Source organism: Bos mutus, chromosome 4, assembly GCF_027580195.1.
Source record: "Bos mutus isolate GX-2022 chromosome 4, NWIPB_WYAK_1.1, whole genome shotgun sequence".
NCBI lineage: Eukaryota > Metazoa > Chordata > Mammalia > Artiodactyla > Bovidae > Bos > Bos mutus.
Window position 1 is genome coordinate 4,311,878 of NC_091620.1, and position 15,041 is coordinate 4,326,918.

A 15,041-nucleotide genomic window follows, 5' to 3' on the forward strand; every position below is an offset into this window, starting at 1 on the left:
AGCAGTTCAGTTATTTTGGAGTTGAGGACGTTTGGGGAAGAAAAGACTAGGTGTAGTTAAATGTTGCTGTTCAGTCGCCCAGTCGTGTCCGACTCTTTGTGACACATGGACTGCAGCACGCCAGGCCTCCCTGTCCCTCACCGACTCCCGGAGCTTGCTCAGACTCATGTCCATTGAGTCAGTGATGCCATCCAAACATCTCATCCTCTGTCGTCCCCTTCTCCTCCTGCCTTCAATCTTTCTCAGCATCAGGGTCTTTTCTAGTGAGTCAGTTCTTCACATCAGGTGGCCAGAGTATTGGCACTTCAGCCTCAGCATCAGTCCTTCCAGTGACTATTTAAGAGAAATGTAGATATTCCCAAAACTGATGTTTTGAGCTTTAAAGAAAACAGGCGTGGCCACATGATCTGAAGATTGTTAACCGGAGGCTGACACGCACAGTTCTGAAAACACTGTTGTAAATAATTTTCCCGAAAAAGAGGATTCCAGGCAGAGTGCATGGTAACCCAAGGGCTGTGATCTGTAGGGTAAGTTTGTACAAGATGAGAGTGGAAGGGGAGCCTCAGAGTGTCTCTTAACTGTGTGAGAGCAGAAGGGACAGCACTTATGCTGTGGGTGAGAGGAAGCCCAGACATTGGAATTGAGGAAAAGACACAGACTCGGCGTCAAAAAAGACCACATCTCGTGTAAACGTGAAGAGGAAGCAGCGTGTGATGGAGTGGTCTGAGACGCCAGAGTCGCTGTTCCAAACACCCCATCACCAGCAAGAGGGTCGGGTGACCTGCGTCCAGAATGAAGAGGGCGGTGCCCCTGCACTCCAGCCCAGCCGCGGGCCCTGGGGAAGAGAGCTGGAGTCGGGGCAGGCCCGCCGCCTGGCACGCCCCAGGGCTGCCGTGTGAGAAGGGGGTTCCCCAGGTGCCCCTGGGGCCTGGCTGCCCAGGGGCCGCTGTCACTATAAATCTGATGGCTTATACCTGGGGCTCTGTTTGAGCATTTTTGTGTGTGTCTAAAACACCGAATATCAGCGTCAGTTTTGGCTTCAGTCGGTTCCCGAAGGCACTGGGAACCGTTGGCCAGAGTAGGGAGAGTAGTGTAGGTGATTTTCAGGACTGCGGGTTCACTGCAGAGTCCCCCCAGCGTGGTCGTTTATTCAAGCACACAGACACCAACGCAGGCTCTTCCTGGAAAGAGGGGGAGCTTTCCCTGAACAGGGAAAAGAGACCCAGAACGGTGAGGACAGTTTTCTGGACTTTAACTGCCCGCTGCCCCTGCGGTGCTTGTGGCAGCTCGTCCAGGGGCCTGAGTGGGGCCACTGAGCCCACGTGCAGGAAGCCACCCCGGGAGGGCGTCGTGGCTTGTGTTCTGCTGTTCACAGTAGCGCAGGTGTTCTCGGGAATCGTCTGCAGGTGTCTTGTCTCTGAGAAATGACAAGTATATCTGGGTGAGGTGGGCAAGTGAGCCTGTCCCCATGGGCCAGTCAGAGAGTGTAGAGTGGAGACAGAGTTTACCTCTCAGTTTGTTCTGGGTAAACTAAAGTGCTTACTTATTTGGAAATGGGCTGCTGATTCGCAGGATGTATTTTCAGAGTGGAAGCTGGTGATTATAATGCATGCCCTTTAGTTTATAGTCCACGGGATCTTCTTGTATCTTCCCAGTAGAGGGATCGCTAGTATTTGTCACTTTGGTAGGTCAGAAATGGTTAAATATTCAGTTTTGGCAGTGTATTAATGTTTTATCTGAAAATAGCCTCTGTATTTTGAAAAAAAAAAGAAAAGGTGCAGAAATGTCAATAAGGGGAGGAAAAACAGATTTTAAGACGGTGTTCTTACTGCTTATGTTGACTGTTGAGAAGTAGCTCACGCAGGTGATTTAAGAATTTCACTGAAAGTTTACACTCTTTTGATTGATACTTTTTCAATTAAATTGAGCTTTAAACCAGGTAGATACAGATAAACAAATCTTACCTCAGATGCCATTTTATATGATAAGTGGTAAACAGGAAGCGTCATGTTTCACTCCACATTGTGAAGTCACCCAGAGGAAATACAGCCTCAACATTCTTTTTCTCAGAAGAAGAGCATGGTGTTTTCAAAATCTAGATTCCATCTGTGAGTCGTAGAGTGCGGATAATTATCTGTGCCATCGTAACAAATTAGTCTTCCTTGTCTGTTCCTAGTTGAGTGATTTTTGTAGCTTTCGACAGAATAAGTCTAGTAAGCTGTGGTTCTTGTGTTGAGAACTGCCGTGGTGTTGGCAGCAGTTGGCACGAAGCTGTGCTCGGCATCCTTGAGTGCTGCAGCCGCATGGCGGGAGTGGGGACCTGGGTCAGGAGGCGGGCCTGGCAGGGTGTCTGCTGCAATGCGGGGCTGTTCTCATGACCGGAGGATAGCTCCTACCATGCTCCCCTCAGGGCTCCGCGGGTCACGGGACAGCCCGGCGTTTCCTCTTGCCTCTTCCCTTCGGGGGCAGCTCTAGAGTGTCAACAGTTGGAGATGGTTGGAGGAAAAGACAGAGAGCGGGTGTGTGCTGAAAGCTGGGGCCGGCAGGTGTCTGTCGAGTAATGCAAGTGGGATTTCAGAGGCCAGGAAAGCTGTGTGCTGCCCGTGTGTCCCAGAGAAACTAATATTGAGCTTTTCTTGTCCAGCTTTACTTGGAGAAGGAAATGGCAACCCGCTCCAGTACTCTTGTCTGGAGAATCCCATGGACAAAGGAGCCTGGCGGGCTACAGTCCATGGGGTCGCAAAGAGTCGGACACGACTGAGTGACTTCACTTTGTCCAGTGAACTTAGTGATCAGTGAAATTATCAAGAAAATTCTTGTGCTTCTGGGTTTTGTATCTGACAGAAGAGGTGAATCTGCTGTTTGCTGAGCTGGCGTCAAGAGGGCCTGCCGGTGGCTGCCCTGCACCTGGCGTCCTGGGCCTGCTGCCGGTCAGGGTTGCCTGGCGGCGTGCCGGGCGACCTGACTGCCCTCCGCGCGGCCGGTATGAAGCTCAGCGCCACGCCAGCTGGGCACTGGAGACTGTTTCTGTGTAAGTGCCGGAGAGCAGCTTTTGGGAAAGCGTTTCCTTAGTACTCTGCTCACCGTGCTTACTCGTGGGGTGCTGTGTTTATGAGAGTGGGGGGCGCCTGTTCTGTTACACAACGTGGCTTTCTCAACGTGTTTCAGAGAATTGATGTTTTGGCTAGGTACTTCTGTTGGAGGTCTTTGAACAAGTGCTCTAAAACGAAACCGCCACATGTGTAAACTCTTGTCAAGGGTGGTGTCTTGCTGCTGGTTATGTTTCTGGCTGCTGCACTTCACTGGGCAGAAGCCCAGACACAGCAGATGGCTCTCAGTTGCTGAGTCCTTGCTGCTTCCTCGGGTCGGGTCCTCCAGGGAGCAAGGTCTCTGCCACCCCCCACCCCACTGGGCACTTTGCTCACTGCCCCAGAGACATGTGGCCAGTCACGAAAATGCTTGAGAAGGGTCAGACTCTGGAGAGTGGGCTGGCTGAGAAATCCGAGTCCTCCTTCGGCGTGTCCCTCCCAAATCCTAGAGTGCTCTGTTGGAGCACAGAGCTCCTCTCATCCTTGGGGCAGGTGTGAGGACCATCTGTCCGTTCACGGTCCTGGCACTGGTCTCCTCGCTAGACAGATCTGTCCACTCCACGCACGCCTCTGGTCTTCACTTGGGAGAGTAGCCTCGGAAATGGTGTTTCACATCCTAGGATTTAATTTAAGGTGCCGCTTCATGCTCCCCGACATTTTAAAGTGCAGAGTGTGAGCAGACAGAGCTGAGGGCTGCCCCGGTCCCAGCCGCGCCCCCTGGCAGCCCCGCTCTGCGTGAGGACCTGGGTCTGCCCCAGCGGTCCTCGGGGGAGCGCCGCCCCTCCGCCCTGAGCCCCTGGCCCACCTCGTCCCTCCTGTGTGAGTGGGGCCCGGGGAACGTCGCCTAAGGGGAAGGAAGTCTCCGAGGGTGGGCGCCTGCCTTAGGCCTGCGTGAGCAAGTGGAGGGAAGGGGGGCAGCTGGCGAGCAAATGAAGGAGGGTCTTTACACCGGGCCTGGAGGGTGCTGAGTGCTGCTTAGGGCCGGGGCGCGGGGCTGTTTCGACGGGGAGCTTGAAGTACTAGTTTGTGTCAGGGACCTGCGGTCCGCCTGGACTGGAACCTCGTGCTAACCCCGATGGACCAGCGTGTGCGTTACACCCTATGCCGCGGTGTCGCGTGATGCACAGCCCCGCTCTGACACGCTTCTGTCCTCTTCCTGCAGAGCTTGCAGATGCTCCCCCAGCAGCGGAAAGCCATAGCCAAGTTCAAGGAGCCAGCCCATGCGTTGGCGTTCCAGCAGAAGTTCCACAGGTAGCGTGGAGTCCCTGGGGCCAGACGAGGGTGGGCCGGCTGCAGGACGCGGTGCGGAGCGTGCCGTGGGCGGTCCCACGGGGCAGGGGGCTTCACGTGTGTGCCGTGTGCCCTCCCGCAGGCACATGATAGACCTGTCCCACATCAACGTGGCCCTGATTGTCGAGTGACCTCCGCGGACGGGCTGACCGGGACGCCGCACACACACTGTGGAACTCCTCCGGAGCTGCGCGCAGAGGCCCCACGAGCCGAGTCTCTCCATCCACAGCCCTGCCAGGCCGTTGTCCGAGACGCCCGACGGCCCGGGGTCGATTCCAGAAGAGCTGGACTTGAGGGACGTGGCAGACTCGCGTCGCCGTTAGAGCGCTCACGCTCTGTTGCCACCACAGAGAACTGCAGTTCCGTTTTCTTTCGTTTTCCAAGTGCTTACAATGCATGTAGACGTTGTTGTTTGTGATCTCACTGTATGACCGATCCCAGTGACTTAGTCAGGAGAGACCATCACCGTCACAGATGCTCAGTATTTTTCACAGCAAAGAATATTTGATAATGGTTGCACTTATCTTCAGTGCAGGCTAGACGAGTGTGTTTCTCACCCAGCTTCACTCGCGTTCCTTTCTCAGAAGGCCCTCCAGGGCATTTGTGAAAACGTAGAGGCAAATTCGGGTGGCGATATCCTGGGAAGCAGGGTGTGCGGGTGGCTGGGAGTGGTGCCAATTGTGCAGCAGATTCTGCTTCTTGTAAATATTCCCAGAGCGCCAGCCCAGTTCCAGAGGGAATGCCCCTTTCTACACTCTGCCCAAACACCATGGAGAAGCTGGTGGGCACTGGCGTGAGCCCCCGGACTAAGCGCAGGTTTTGGGGCCCTGCTAGGTGAGGGTAGGCCAGCTGGAAGCTTGAAAGGACCTGTTTGGTTTTTTCCTCTTTTTAGACACAGCCCCAAGAGGCATAGTCATGCCACCAGCTCTGTGATACGTATGTGACTGTTGGGAAGCCTGGTTATCACTGCTGTGACGAGCGTTTTCTTTTCTGAAGGCCCTTTGAGCAGGGGCCTTTGAGCAGGGGCTGCACTGTCCTTGAGCGGAGCCCGGAGCAGGGGGCTGCTTGCACGGGCGTGTGGGCGGGCGGCTGCAGAACTTGGGGTAGCTTCATGCAGGTGAGACGCTTGCACCCCGTAAAGTCATCTTCAGTGAAATCCGTTGTGGGCAGACGATGGCAGAAGTCCTTACTGTATTTGTGCTCGTGAAGGAGTCTCACTGTTGGGTTTTTCTAACATGGGCCTGAACTACTGGGGCAGGTGATAACTGGGGCGTACTCAGACTTTTTAGCTGAATTTTATACGTAAGATTTCCTGTCACGTTTATTAGTAGAATTAAGGGAAACAGACGCCTGTGCTGGTTAGCGCAGCGAGGACCCTCAGCAGGGCACCCCTTTCTCAGCTTTCTCGTGGGGAGCTGAGACACAGGTCATGTGATCTTGTATCTTCTTGTTTTCACAGTTGAAATTTTATCTTTTTCAAATTAAGTCACCAGAACTGCAGGGGAGTGTTGAGACCTGCGAGCCTCTGTAGCGCTGACTCCACAGTGCGCCACGTGCTAGGAGGGAGCCTGCAACGTGAAGGTGGGTGCTCATGGCCGCTGCTCAGAGGCTGCAGTTCCAGGAAGCGGTAGGCACTGGTAGAACACCCTCGATCACCTGTCGCTGGGGGCGCCTGGCGCGTGCCCCCACCCCCCCTCCCCGCCCGTCTTCACGAGTAGATGCAGGTGTGTTCACACGAGCATGGCTCGTGTGGCTCAACCACAGCGAGCTGGGTTGAAGCGGCAAGTGGGGTACTGCAGGCGCCATGCAGCGGGGTCCAGGCCACCTCCCCCTCAGGCGGCAGGAGGCTCACAGTTAAGGGACTTGTTCAGGGCTTGATGACGCAGTGAAATGAGCCTGCCGATTTTACCGCTTTTTGAAATAGTCTAAGTGTGCTATGACTTTGAAGCTAAAAATCTGCCCGTTGTCTCCATAACGTAGCTAGGCACCCTTTTTCTAGTTAGTGATAATAAACGAATCCTATTTGGGCACCTTGTTCACGGCTACCCTAAGGGCTGCTTTTGTGTTGTCTGAGCCCGATATGGTGCCCCGGGACACGTGTGCGTCTGTAACTGTCTGCACACACCCGGAACATGCTTTCTCTGGATAGAACATTCTTGAACGGCCATCGGCCAAGTCGGCCAGGCCTTCCGTCAAGGCCTGGTTAGAGAGGCTCCCCGTGGTCGCCTCCTGACACGCTGGGCCCGTGGGCACGGGCTATCAGTGCCGGCCAGGCCTGGGGACGCAGCCTCGGTTTCCTTGAGGAAACTGGGAAAGGAAGGGAGCAGAATTAGAAAGGAGCACTACTCCCGCCTCGCGCAGTGCAGTGCAACCAGACCACCGCACGATGAACCCCCTGGGAAGATCTGTTGCAACCATTATCTTTGTTCTTTATTTATCATGCATTTAAAGTGAGATGCAGAAGCAGTTAACACACTATGTAAATATGGACCTTTTAAAATTAAATCGTTATGGGAAATGCTTTCAGTTCAGCAACATCGTAGCTATTTGTTAGTTCTTTTGTGTTGTCTTATCAAAGTTTAATGGATACAGTTCCATAATGTTGATGTGTTTGTGTGTATATTCGATTTTTATAAAGATGGTAGTAAGTCAATACATTTATCCTGATCTGTGTATTATTTGTTCACAAATTCAAGAAGCCAGTAAATATCATTATATCTCATAAGGTAAAGACTTTAGCGATTATGTGGAGCTCAGGTACCCTTTCTTTTCGTATTATCTTGTTTTGATTTTAATGCTGTAATATAAGTTCACTTAGCTACTTACTGAGCTAACCTTGCATTTCCGTTGGTCTGTCCATATCTGTTAAGTCTTACGTGATATCCTTCTAAGGGAGAAATACCAGCTCTTTTTTCCGAAAGCAATGTTGAGGGTTCCGCCCTTTCTGGCCGGGCAGCACCCTCAGCAGGGCCTGTGCCCTCTCTGCACCGGGGGTGGGGGGTGGGGCGGGGAGGGGGGCGGGGGGACTTCATCGTAACTATTTCTGACTGGGGTCTTCTCATGATTTGTAAAAGGTCCTAGATGAACAATTGTTTGTGCTTAGTTCTGTAGAGTTTCTGAATTGTGACAGAGCTTTAGATCCTGCACTCGGGGATCTTTTTTTTTTTTTAAGGGCGTTTTGCTAAATGATGCAAGCAGACTTTGTTGCTGGAGGGAGGCTGGGAGAGGTGACCAGGGTGAAGAAGGACAGGACGGAGTGCAGGGAGGTAGAGCATGCAGGGTTGGCCAGGAGCCTGGTCCTGACGCCCGGCGCTGAGGAGGAGGCAGCTGGGGTGGGCGGGCGGGTAGTGGTCACAGCGACGGCCATGCCAGGGCCGCGCGCTTTGCGTGCAGTGGACCGCCGAGCTGGTGGACGAGAGGAGGCCCGGCTGGCTGATCTGGATGGTAGACGAGACTTAGGGCCAGGTTGTTCTGAGAACCTGTCACTTCTTTCCTTTTTTTTTTTTTTTTTTGAATCTTTTGTAGTTTTTGTTGTTTGTTTTCTGCTTTTTATTTTTTAATTTCTCTGTTGTTTAATTGAAGGTAAGCTCAGTGTGCTTATGGACCATTGACTGCCAGGGACCCTGATGAGGACAGTCAGGTTTTGGTTGAGGTCTGTGTGCAGAGCGCCTAGAGCCACGCGTGGGGTGTGGAGCCCCCGAGCCCCCTAGCTTCTGGCCCCCAGTCCCTGGAGTGGCAGCGTGCCCCCCGGCTGCACCCCACCGGGAGCCCTGCTTCTGCAGACCACACCGCCGCCTTCTGCAGACCATGCCCCAGCCTGGACCCCATCCCAGCCCCCCACCGCAGCCCAGCTCCTTTGTCTCTGAGTGGGTGGGTGCTTGAAAGGCATGGTTGACTTTTTTACAGGTTTTTCTAAGTGACGGTGTTCTGAAAGGGGATTAACTAACTGAAGGGGTGGATGATACAAAATGGGACCAGGAGACACCCCTGTCCTCTTGGAGGAAGCCATAGGAATTACATCCGTTACAGGGAGAATGTAGATGTTCTCCTGTACTTAATGAGCATTTAAATTAGCCTTTTCACCTCTTTTTAAATCATGTGAATGATGTGTTGTTTTGGACATCAGTAAATATGAACTCTGCAAAGGCAGTGAGCCTTGACTTACTATTAAATCCTAAGGATTTTGTGTAAGGTTTTTTTGCAACCTGTTTAATTTTCCTCATTTAAAGGGCCCATGGTTCTGTGTCCTGGAACCAAGCAACCCTCTGATTCATATTGGATCCCGGGTATACCTGCTGGTAGCGTTTGGTGGGGAAGGGTCTTTGGTTTTACACGTGTGAAAAACCTGCTCTTTTTAGAAAATGTGCAAAAAATCTTACGTCTCTTTTCTGTGCTGTATTTTGGTAGGAAGTCTTTCATTAAGATGAGGAGGCAGTACAGGCGTTTCTAGTGAGAACTTGCTTCTTGCTCTCACTTCTCACCAACTAAAATGTAAAAAGGCCTTCATGTCGGCGCTTTAGTTTACTGATTTTGAAAGGTATGTAGAAGAATACAGGCCTTTAAAAAGAAACATGATTGTAGTCTTTGAATTTTAATACTTTCCACAGAATGGACAAACAGATGTACTGTTTTAATATATTCTGTATTTAGTAATTTAATATACTCTAGAAAGTAGACCTCTTGACATTCTTCTAGCATGATTTTCTTTTAAACTGTTTTTCATTTTAAGGGCACGTAATGGAACCTGATTTTTAAAGGACTGTTTAAGTTCTGTGCTCTCTGCAGTATTGTCTCAGGATATATAATTTATGTTTTTAAAGCAACATTTATATGACACACATTTATAGCTATTGACGGAAGAGCAAATAACCACTTGTTTTGATAACTCAGCTTTGCTTTTCACAGGCGTGGGATCCAGAATTGTTTTTTCCTCTGTGAGGATTTTAACTCTAAGGCTTTAATTCTGCTGTTTAATTTTCAGGTTCACCAGCAACACAGCCTGAAATCTTATTTGTTTTTTTTCCTTTTCATTTCTGAGCTGGTTCTCTTTGCTGGGCTTCCTGTCTGGTCTCACTCCTGCTGCTGAGAGTCTGGGCCCCATCATCCAGGCCTCCTGCACACCCCTTCCTCCCCTCGGGGTTCCCTGCTAAGCCCACCCCCACTGTCCCCACAAGCATGCCCTTCTCTCACTTGCGTTGCCGGCTGACCGTTCTCTCCTCCTGCTGCCGCCTCCGGTGACTCTGTCCTGGCCGCTGTGTCCCGTGTTGGCGTTGAGAATTCCACTCAGCTGTCGCGAGTCCCCTGTGCTGCGTCGTCTCACCCTTTGCTTTGACAGGTCTGACTCCCCATTTGTTCCCGCAGGTCTCCGGCTGGCAGAGTAACCTCTGGGTTCTGTTGTTTGCAGGCGCTGCACGGAGGCCGGCCCGCGCCCGGGCACTCACCAGCCCTCTGTTCCTCCCTCTCCTTTTGCAGGACCTCTCTTGCGTGGGTCAGTGTTAGTGGTAGCGCGCTCTTCTTCCGCTGGGAGGCGACGGCCCGTCGGGCTCTGTCGCGCTCTGGCTGGCTGTGACCCTTCCTAAGCGTATTGCTAAGTGCTGCGAGCTGGCCTGGGCCGGCTCGGCACGGCGTCTGCAGCTGTGTTTGTGGGGCGCACACTGGGATTGAGGAATCAAGAGCTAAGCGAGTTGCTTTCTTCTGGGTGATCTGCTCCGTGTCTCCACCCAGCGCACCACTCTCACGTTTGCGGGCGGGGATGGTGCCTTGTTTTACCCCGTTTTCCACTTTGCGCTAATCACTGTGACAGCTTTATCAGGAATATGTGTGAAGAACCGTTGTGACATAGTTGGAGAAAATGTATTCTGTGTGTGTCATCTATGTGATTCCATGCCAAGAAATGTGTTTTGAACTGTATTGTAATTCGAGAGATGTGTTAATAAATACCTTGCACTTTCTGCTTTTGTCCGTAGCTTTTATTCCCTCTCCCACTCGGGTTCGGTCCGTCCCACGTCTTCCCCACCGGGACCATCCCTCAGTGGATGGGGGTTGTCCTGAGGCCCCCCAGGCCCACCCGCTGTGGTCAGCTCTTGCCCTGAACAGGTGTCCAGCCAATGGCCAACGGAAGGTCAGTGACCGACTTGCTCCCAGTCCAGGTCTCATGAGGCGACAGTGACCAAGCAGGCAGGCCACTGTGTTTCGTCAGCCAGAAGTGGGAGACGCACATCCTCCTTTTAAATGTTGTGGAGCATCAGAGCTAATCTGTAGCGTTTTTCAGAGGAAGTCGGTGATCGTGACACCGAGAGTGGGGAAGGTCACTTGCCGTTGCCCGCTGACTCCCTGCTTCTGTCACGAGAAGCGGCACGCGCCCATGTGCCTGCGCTGCGTGGCCGTCGCCCGCTGACTCCCTGCTTCTGTCACGAGAAGCGGCACGCGCCCATGTGCCTGCGCTGCGTGGCCGTCGCCCGCTGACTCCCCGCTTCTGTCACGAGAAGCGGCACGCGCCCATGTACCTGCGCTGCGTGCCCGCCCTCCAGTTCAGGCGCCCATGGCCCTTCCCAAGTTGCTGCAAACTGCTCATAACCCATGGTCTTTAAATACTTTAAAAATAAAGCGCCCCTCAAAAAACATCGTTCAAGGAAAAGCTTGAGGAAAAAAACCCAGAGGTCCCCCCGCCCAACACCGTCACTCCCCCCAGCGCTGTACAGGCTGGGACTGGGCTGCAGCCGCACCTACCTGCCTCACTAAGGACAGAAGGGAGACCTGTCCCTAAAGGTAGCCTGAATCTCAGCGCCGTTCTCCCCAAGGTACGGGTGAGAACGCGCCCAGGTTTCAGGTAAGGAAGAAAGGTGGGAGAAGAGGCTGGTTTGCGGGAACACAGATGAAGAGGAAAAAGTCCACCTGAACAAAGTCCAAGATCCCCGTGGGGGCACAGGTGGGCGAGGGTGCAGGTGGGCGAGGAGGGCAGCGGTTTGGACGGAGAACAGCCCACCTGGGCCTGATGCCCGGCTTAGGTCCCGTGCTGGTGGCCTGGTGGGGTGGGGCCCTCAGGGTCACATGGGGGCCTACCTGACCAGGGCGAGGCCCTGCCCCTGCGGCTTCCAGCTTCGAGCCCTGCCTGAGGGTGCAGGCCTCCTGGGCTGCTCCGGCCTTGGTCACTGGGCAGCTGGGAGGGCGAAACCATGGGACCTGCCCGGCACCTGCCCACCTGAGTCCCCCAGGACGTCCAGTTCCCAGCCCTCCATCAGGCAGACCTGGAAAGGGGACTGCGTTTCAGCGCCACAGCCCTGGTTCTTGGTCTGCGAGACCAGGACCCCCTCCTTTCTCAGGGCTACTTGCCTGAGGCCCGAACCCTTGGAGGAGCTACCGGGATCACACCTCTAGGGCACTGCCCATCCCATGGTCAGCTCCCACCCAGGGTCACGCCCTCCCTTAGGGCCACACCCCCAAGGGTCATCCCTTCCAGGGCCACCAGCCACCCCCAACCCAGTCCCTCCTGCCACAGGGTCACACCCCTTGGGGTCACACCCTCCCCCAGGGCTGCCCCCTTCTCTAGGGTCACACCCCCAGAATCCCATCCTTCTCCCAAGGTCAAGGCCTCCCCGATGGCCACAGCCCTGAGTCACAACGTCCCCTAGGGTCACACCCCCGGGTCACACCCTCCCAGTTGGCTGACCTGACTCCTGTCTCTCCACCATCACTCTGGACATTAGGAAATGTCTTTCCCCAACATGATCGGCGAGGAGATCCAGCCAGTCAATCCTAAAGGACATCAGTCCTGGGTGTTCTCTGGAAGGACTGACACTGAAGCTAAAACTCCAGTACTTTGGCCACCTGATGTGAAGAGCTGACTCATTGGAAAAGACTCTGATGCTGGGAAAGATTGAAGGCAGGAGAAGGGGACGACAGAGGATGAGATGGCTGGATGGCATCACCAACTCGATGGACATGAGTTTGAGTGAACTCTGGGAGTTGGTGATGGACAGGGAGACTTGGCGTGCTGCAGTCCATGGGATTGCAGAGAGTTGGACACGACTGAGCAACTGAACTGAACTGAACAACATGATCTGAGATGGAGACTCAGTCCCGTGACTCCCTCTCTTCCTCGGCCGCCCGTTATGCAGGCCTGGGCCACGGCCTGTGTGGGCCCCTCCTGGACCCTGACCTGCTGAGCTCGACTAGCAGGTTCTTAGGGGACCGGGACCCCCAGTCCTCAGCCCCGCCTCCCCTGGCTGCCTCCGCTGGGGAGCCGGCTCTTTGGGCACCTTCCCAGTCCACTCCCTGCCCTCGTGCTCACGGAGCCACACCCCGCTCCTCAGGACACTTGCCTGGCATCCCGACGGTGGGCAGCCAGGCTGGCGAGCCTGCTTTGAATTGGCAGCCGCGGACCTCAGGGAGGAGCCCAGGTGCCCTGGGAGGCCCAGCTGCATCTCCCGGTCAAGCCAGGGTCACTCTCAGGGGGATCCCTCCCACCTCCTCCCCTCGGTGTCCATGGCCTCTCGGCCTCCCCTTTCAGCATAAATTCACCTGCTCCCTCACCACCCAGCCTCTCAGCCTGCCCCGCGGTGCTCCTGTCCAAGGCCAGCGCCCTGTCGGCACGGCCGCCACACAAAGACCCGGGGCCTGGGTGGGTCTCTTCCCCTCCGGGACTTTCCCTTCTGCCCCGGACCTTTCCTTTCAGCAGCAGACGTGCAGGAAACAGCCTCCAGTGGAAAAAAGAAAATGTCCTCCTTGACCTCGTAACCACTTTCAGCAGCCGATGCACAATTCTTTCCCCGTTTTTGTAAAGCTCTGGTGGCTCAGGCAGTAAAGAATCTGTCTCTAGTACAGGAGACCTGGGTTCGATCCCTAGGTCGGGACGATCCCCTGGAGGAGGGAATGGCAGCCCACTGCGGTCCTCTTGCCTGGACAGTCCCCAGGACAGAGGTGCCTGGGGGCCTCAGGTCTGTGGGGAAGCGTGACGCTGTCACTGAGAGTTGTCTCTTTTTGCCGCCTTCATTTTCTCTTTTGAAAATTCTCTTGAATCCACAATAATGTGGCTTTCGACCCCTGCATTTCCCCAAGACTTCTCTTGCTAAAAATGTTCCTGGTACCCGTGTCACCAAGTTCAAGGATAGAGCCTCAGGACTCGTCTCAGGCCATCGGAGCATGTGAAGCGGTTGATGTCCCCGGTGTCCAGGGCGCCGCCTTCTCTTCCATCTTTTCCTACCCCATCCCACCACTCTGGGCTTGCCTGGTGGTTCAGCGGGTGAAGAAACCGCCTGCAATTCAGGAGACCTGGGTTCGATCCCTGGGTCAGAGAGAGCCCCGGGAGAAGGGAAAGGCTGCCCATGTCAGTATCTGGCCTGGAGAATTCCATGGACTGTACAGTCCAAGGGGTCACAAAGAGTCGGACACAACTGAGCGACTCTCACTTCACTCACTGCCCCCTCTAGGTCGTCCCCAGAGCTGCTGCTTGGGCTCCCGGTGGGGCCTCACCTCCAGCTAAAGGCCGGAGCCCTTGGGTCTCTCCTGTCTCAGTCCCCGAGCACTCCCCATGACCTCAGGCCATTCAGTGGCCTGAAAGGTCAGCCGGAGGCCCCTGAGCACCCCCATCCTCCCATGGACTCTCTCCTGAACTCCAGATTCGAACCTGTGTCCCTGCTGAGACACCCAGATATCCAGCTCACACTTGGTCCAGCTGAACTCTGACCTTCAGCCCCATCTCGGGACATGGCAGCTCATTTCTTGGGGGTGCCCAGACCCCGAACTCCGGCGCCCTCTCTGCCTCCCCCTCCTCTCGGACCACGGCGCATCCAGCGACCGCACCCTCCAACGCCCCTGGAATCACACCTCTTCTGGCCCGCAGCCGCCACCCCAGTGACGCCCGCAACCTCCCACAGCCTGGGCTCCAACAGTTTCCCTGCACTCACTCTTCCCTTCCACCCACCGGCCGTGAGCAGACGTCAGCTGGAAATGTCTTCAAGGTGCAGGTCAGATGACCCCACTCCTCTGTGGGGGCGCGCCAGGCATTCTCATCTCACCCAGGCTGAACCCCCGACCCCGACCATGGCCTCCAGGCCTCGGTCCGCAGGTTCCCCGCGGGACTGCGCTCCCTCGTCCTGGCCCTGCGACGCTCTGCCTTCTGCCCACGGACGTTGTCCCGGCCTCTCCACGCTCAGGCCTCTGTGGAGGCGGCCCCCTTCCGATCGCTGTCTCTAAATGATCTCCCCTTCCCTCGCTTCCGTCATTTTCTGTCTCCTTATATGTTATTCTCCTGGGGGCTTTTGCCCCGCTTTCTTCTTTCTTACAATGTCCAGCAATTTTGTATTGTATGTGGGGCACTTTGCACACATTTTTGGGAGCCTGAATTTTGTTGTCCTGACATGTAAAGAATGTTCATTTTTATTCTGGAGGCAGCCAGCCTTAGGGAGGGCTGCCATGAGCCTCTTGAGACCTGGTTTCCAGCTTGGTTTGGCCCATTTCGGATGGCCCTTGTTCAGGGTGCCTGTGGCCGGGGTCTCGCACGGGCCACCAGGACGTTCTGCAACATTTCCACTGGGTCGGCTCTGAACCCTCTGAAAGCTCATGGGGACCCTCTGCACAGGTCTGGAGTTCCTCCTCTGGGTAGCTTTGTCCTCCCCAGAATCCTGTCCCACAAATCCCAGTCTGCCCTGGGGGTCCTGGAGC

The 15,041-nt window shown here is 54.7% G+C and overlaps 1 protein-coding gene across 1 annotated transcript in view; it reads left to right on the forward strand.

Annotated features, from left to right (window-relative positions):
* The window catches only part of RBM33 (RNA binding motif protein 33), a 111,525-nt gene extending 101,195 nt beyond the window's left edge, over positions 1 to 10,330 (forward strand). The window contains exons 18-19 of the mRNA XM_070368986.1: positions 4,252 to 4,340; positions 4,462 to 10,330. Of these exons, the coding sequence (XP_070225087.1) occupies positions 4,252 to 4,340; positions 4,462 to 4,510 (138 nt within the window). The 3' untranslated portion in view covers positions 4,511 to 10,330. The remainder of the gene's footprint in view (positions 1 to 4,251; positions 4,341 to 4,461) is intronic.
* Positions 10,331 to 15,041: the final 4,711 nt, after the last annotated feature.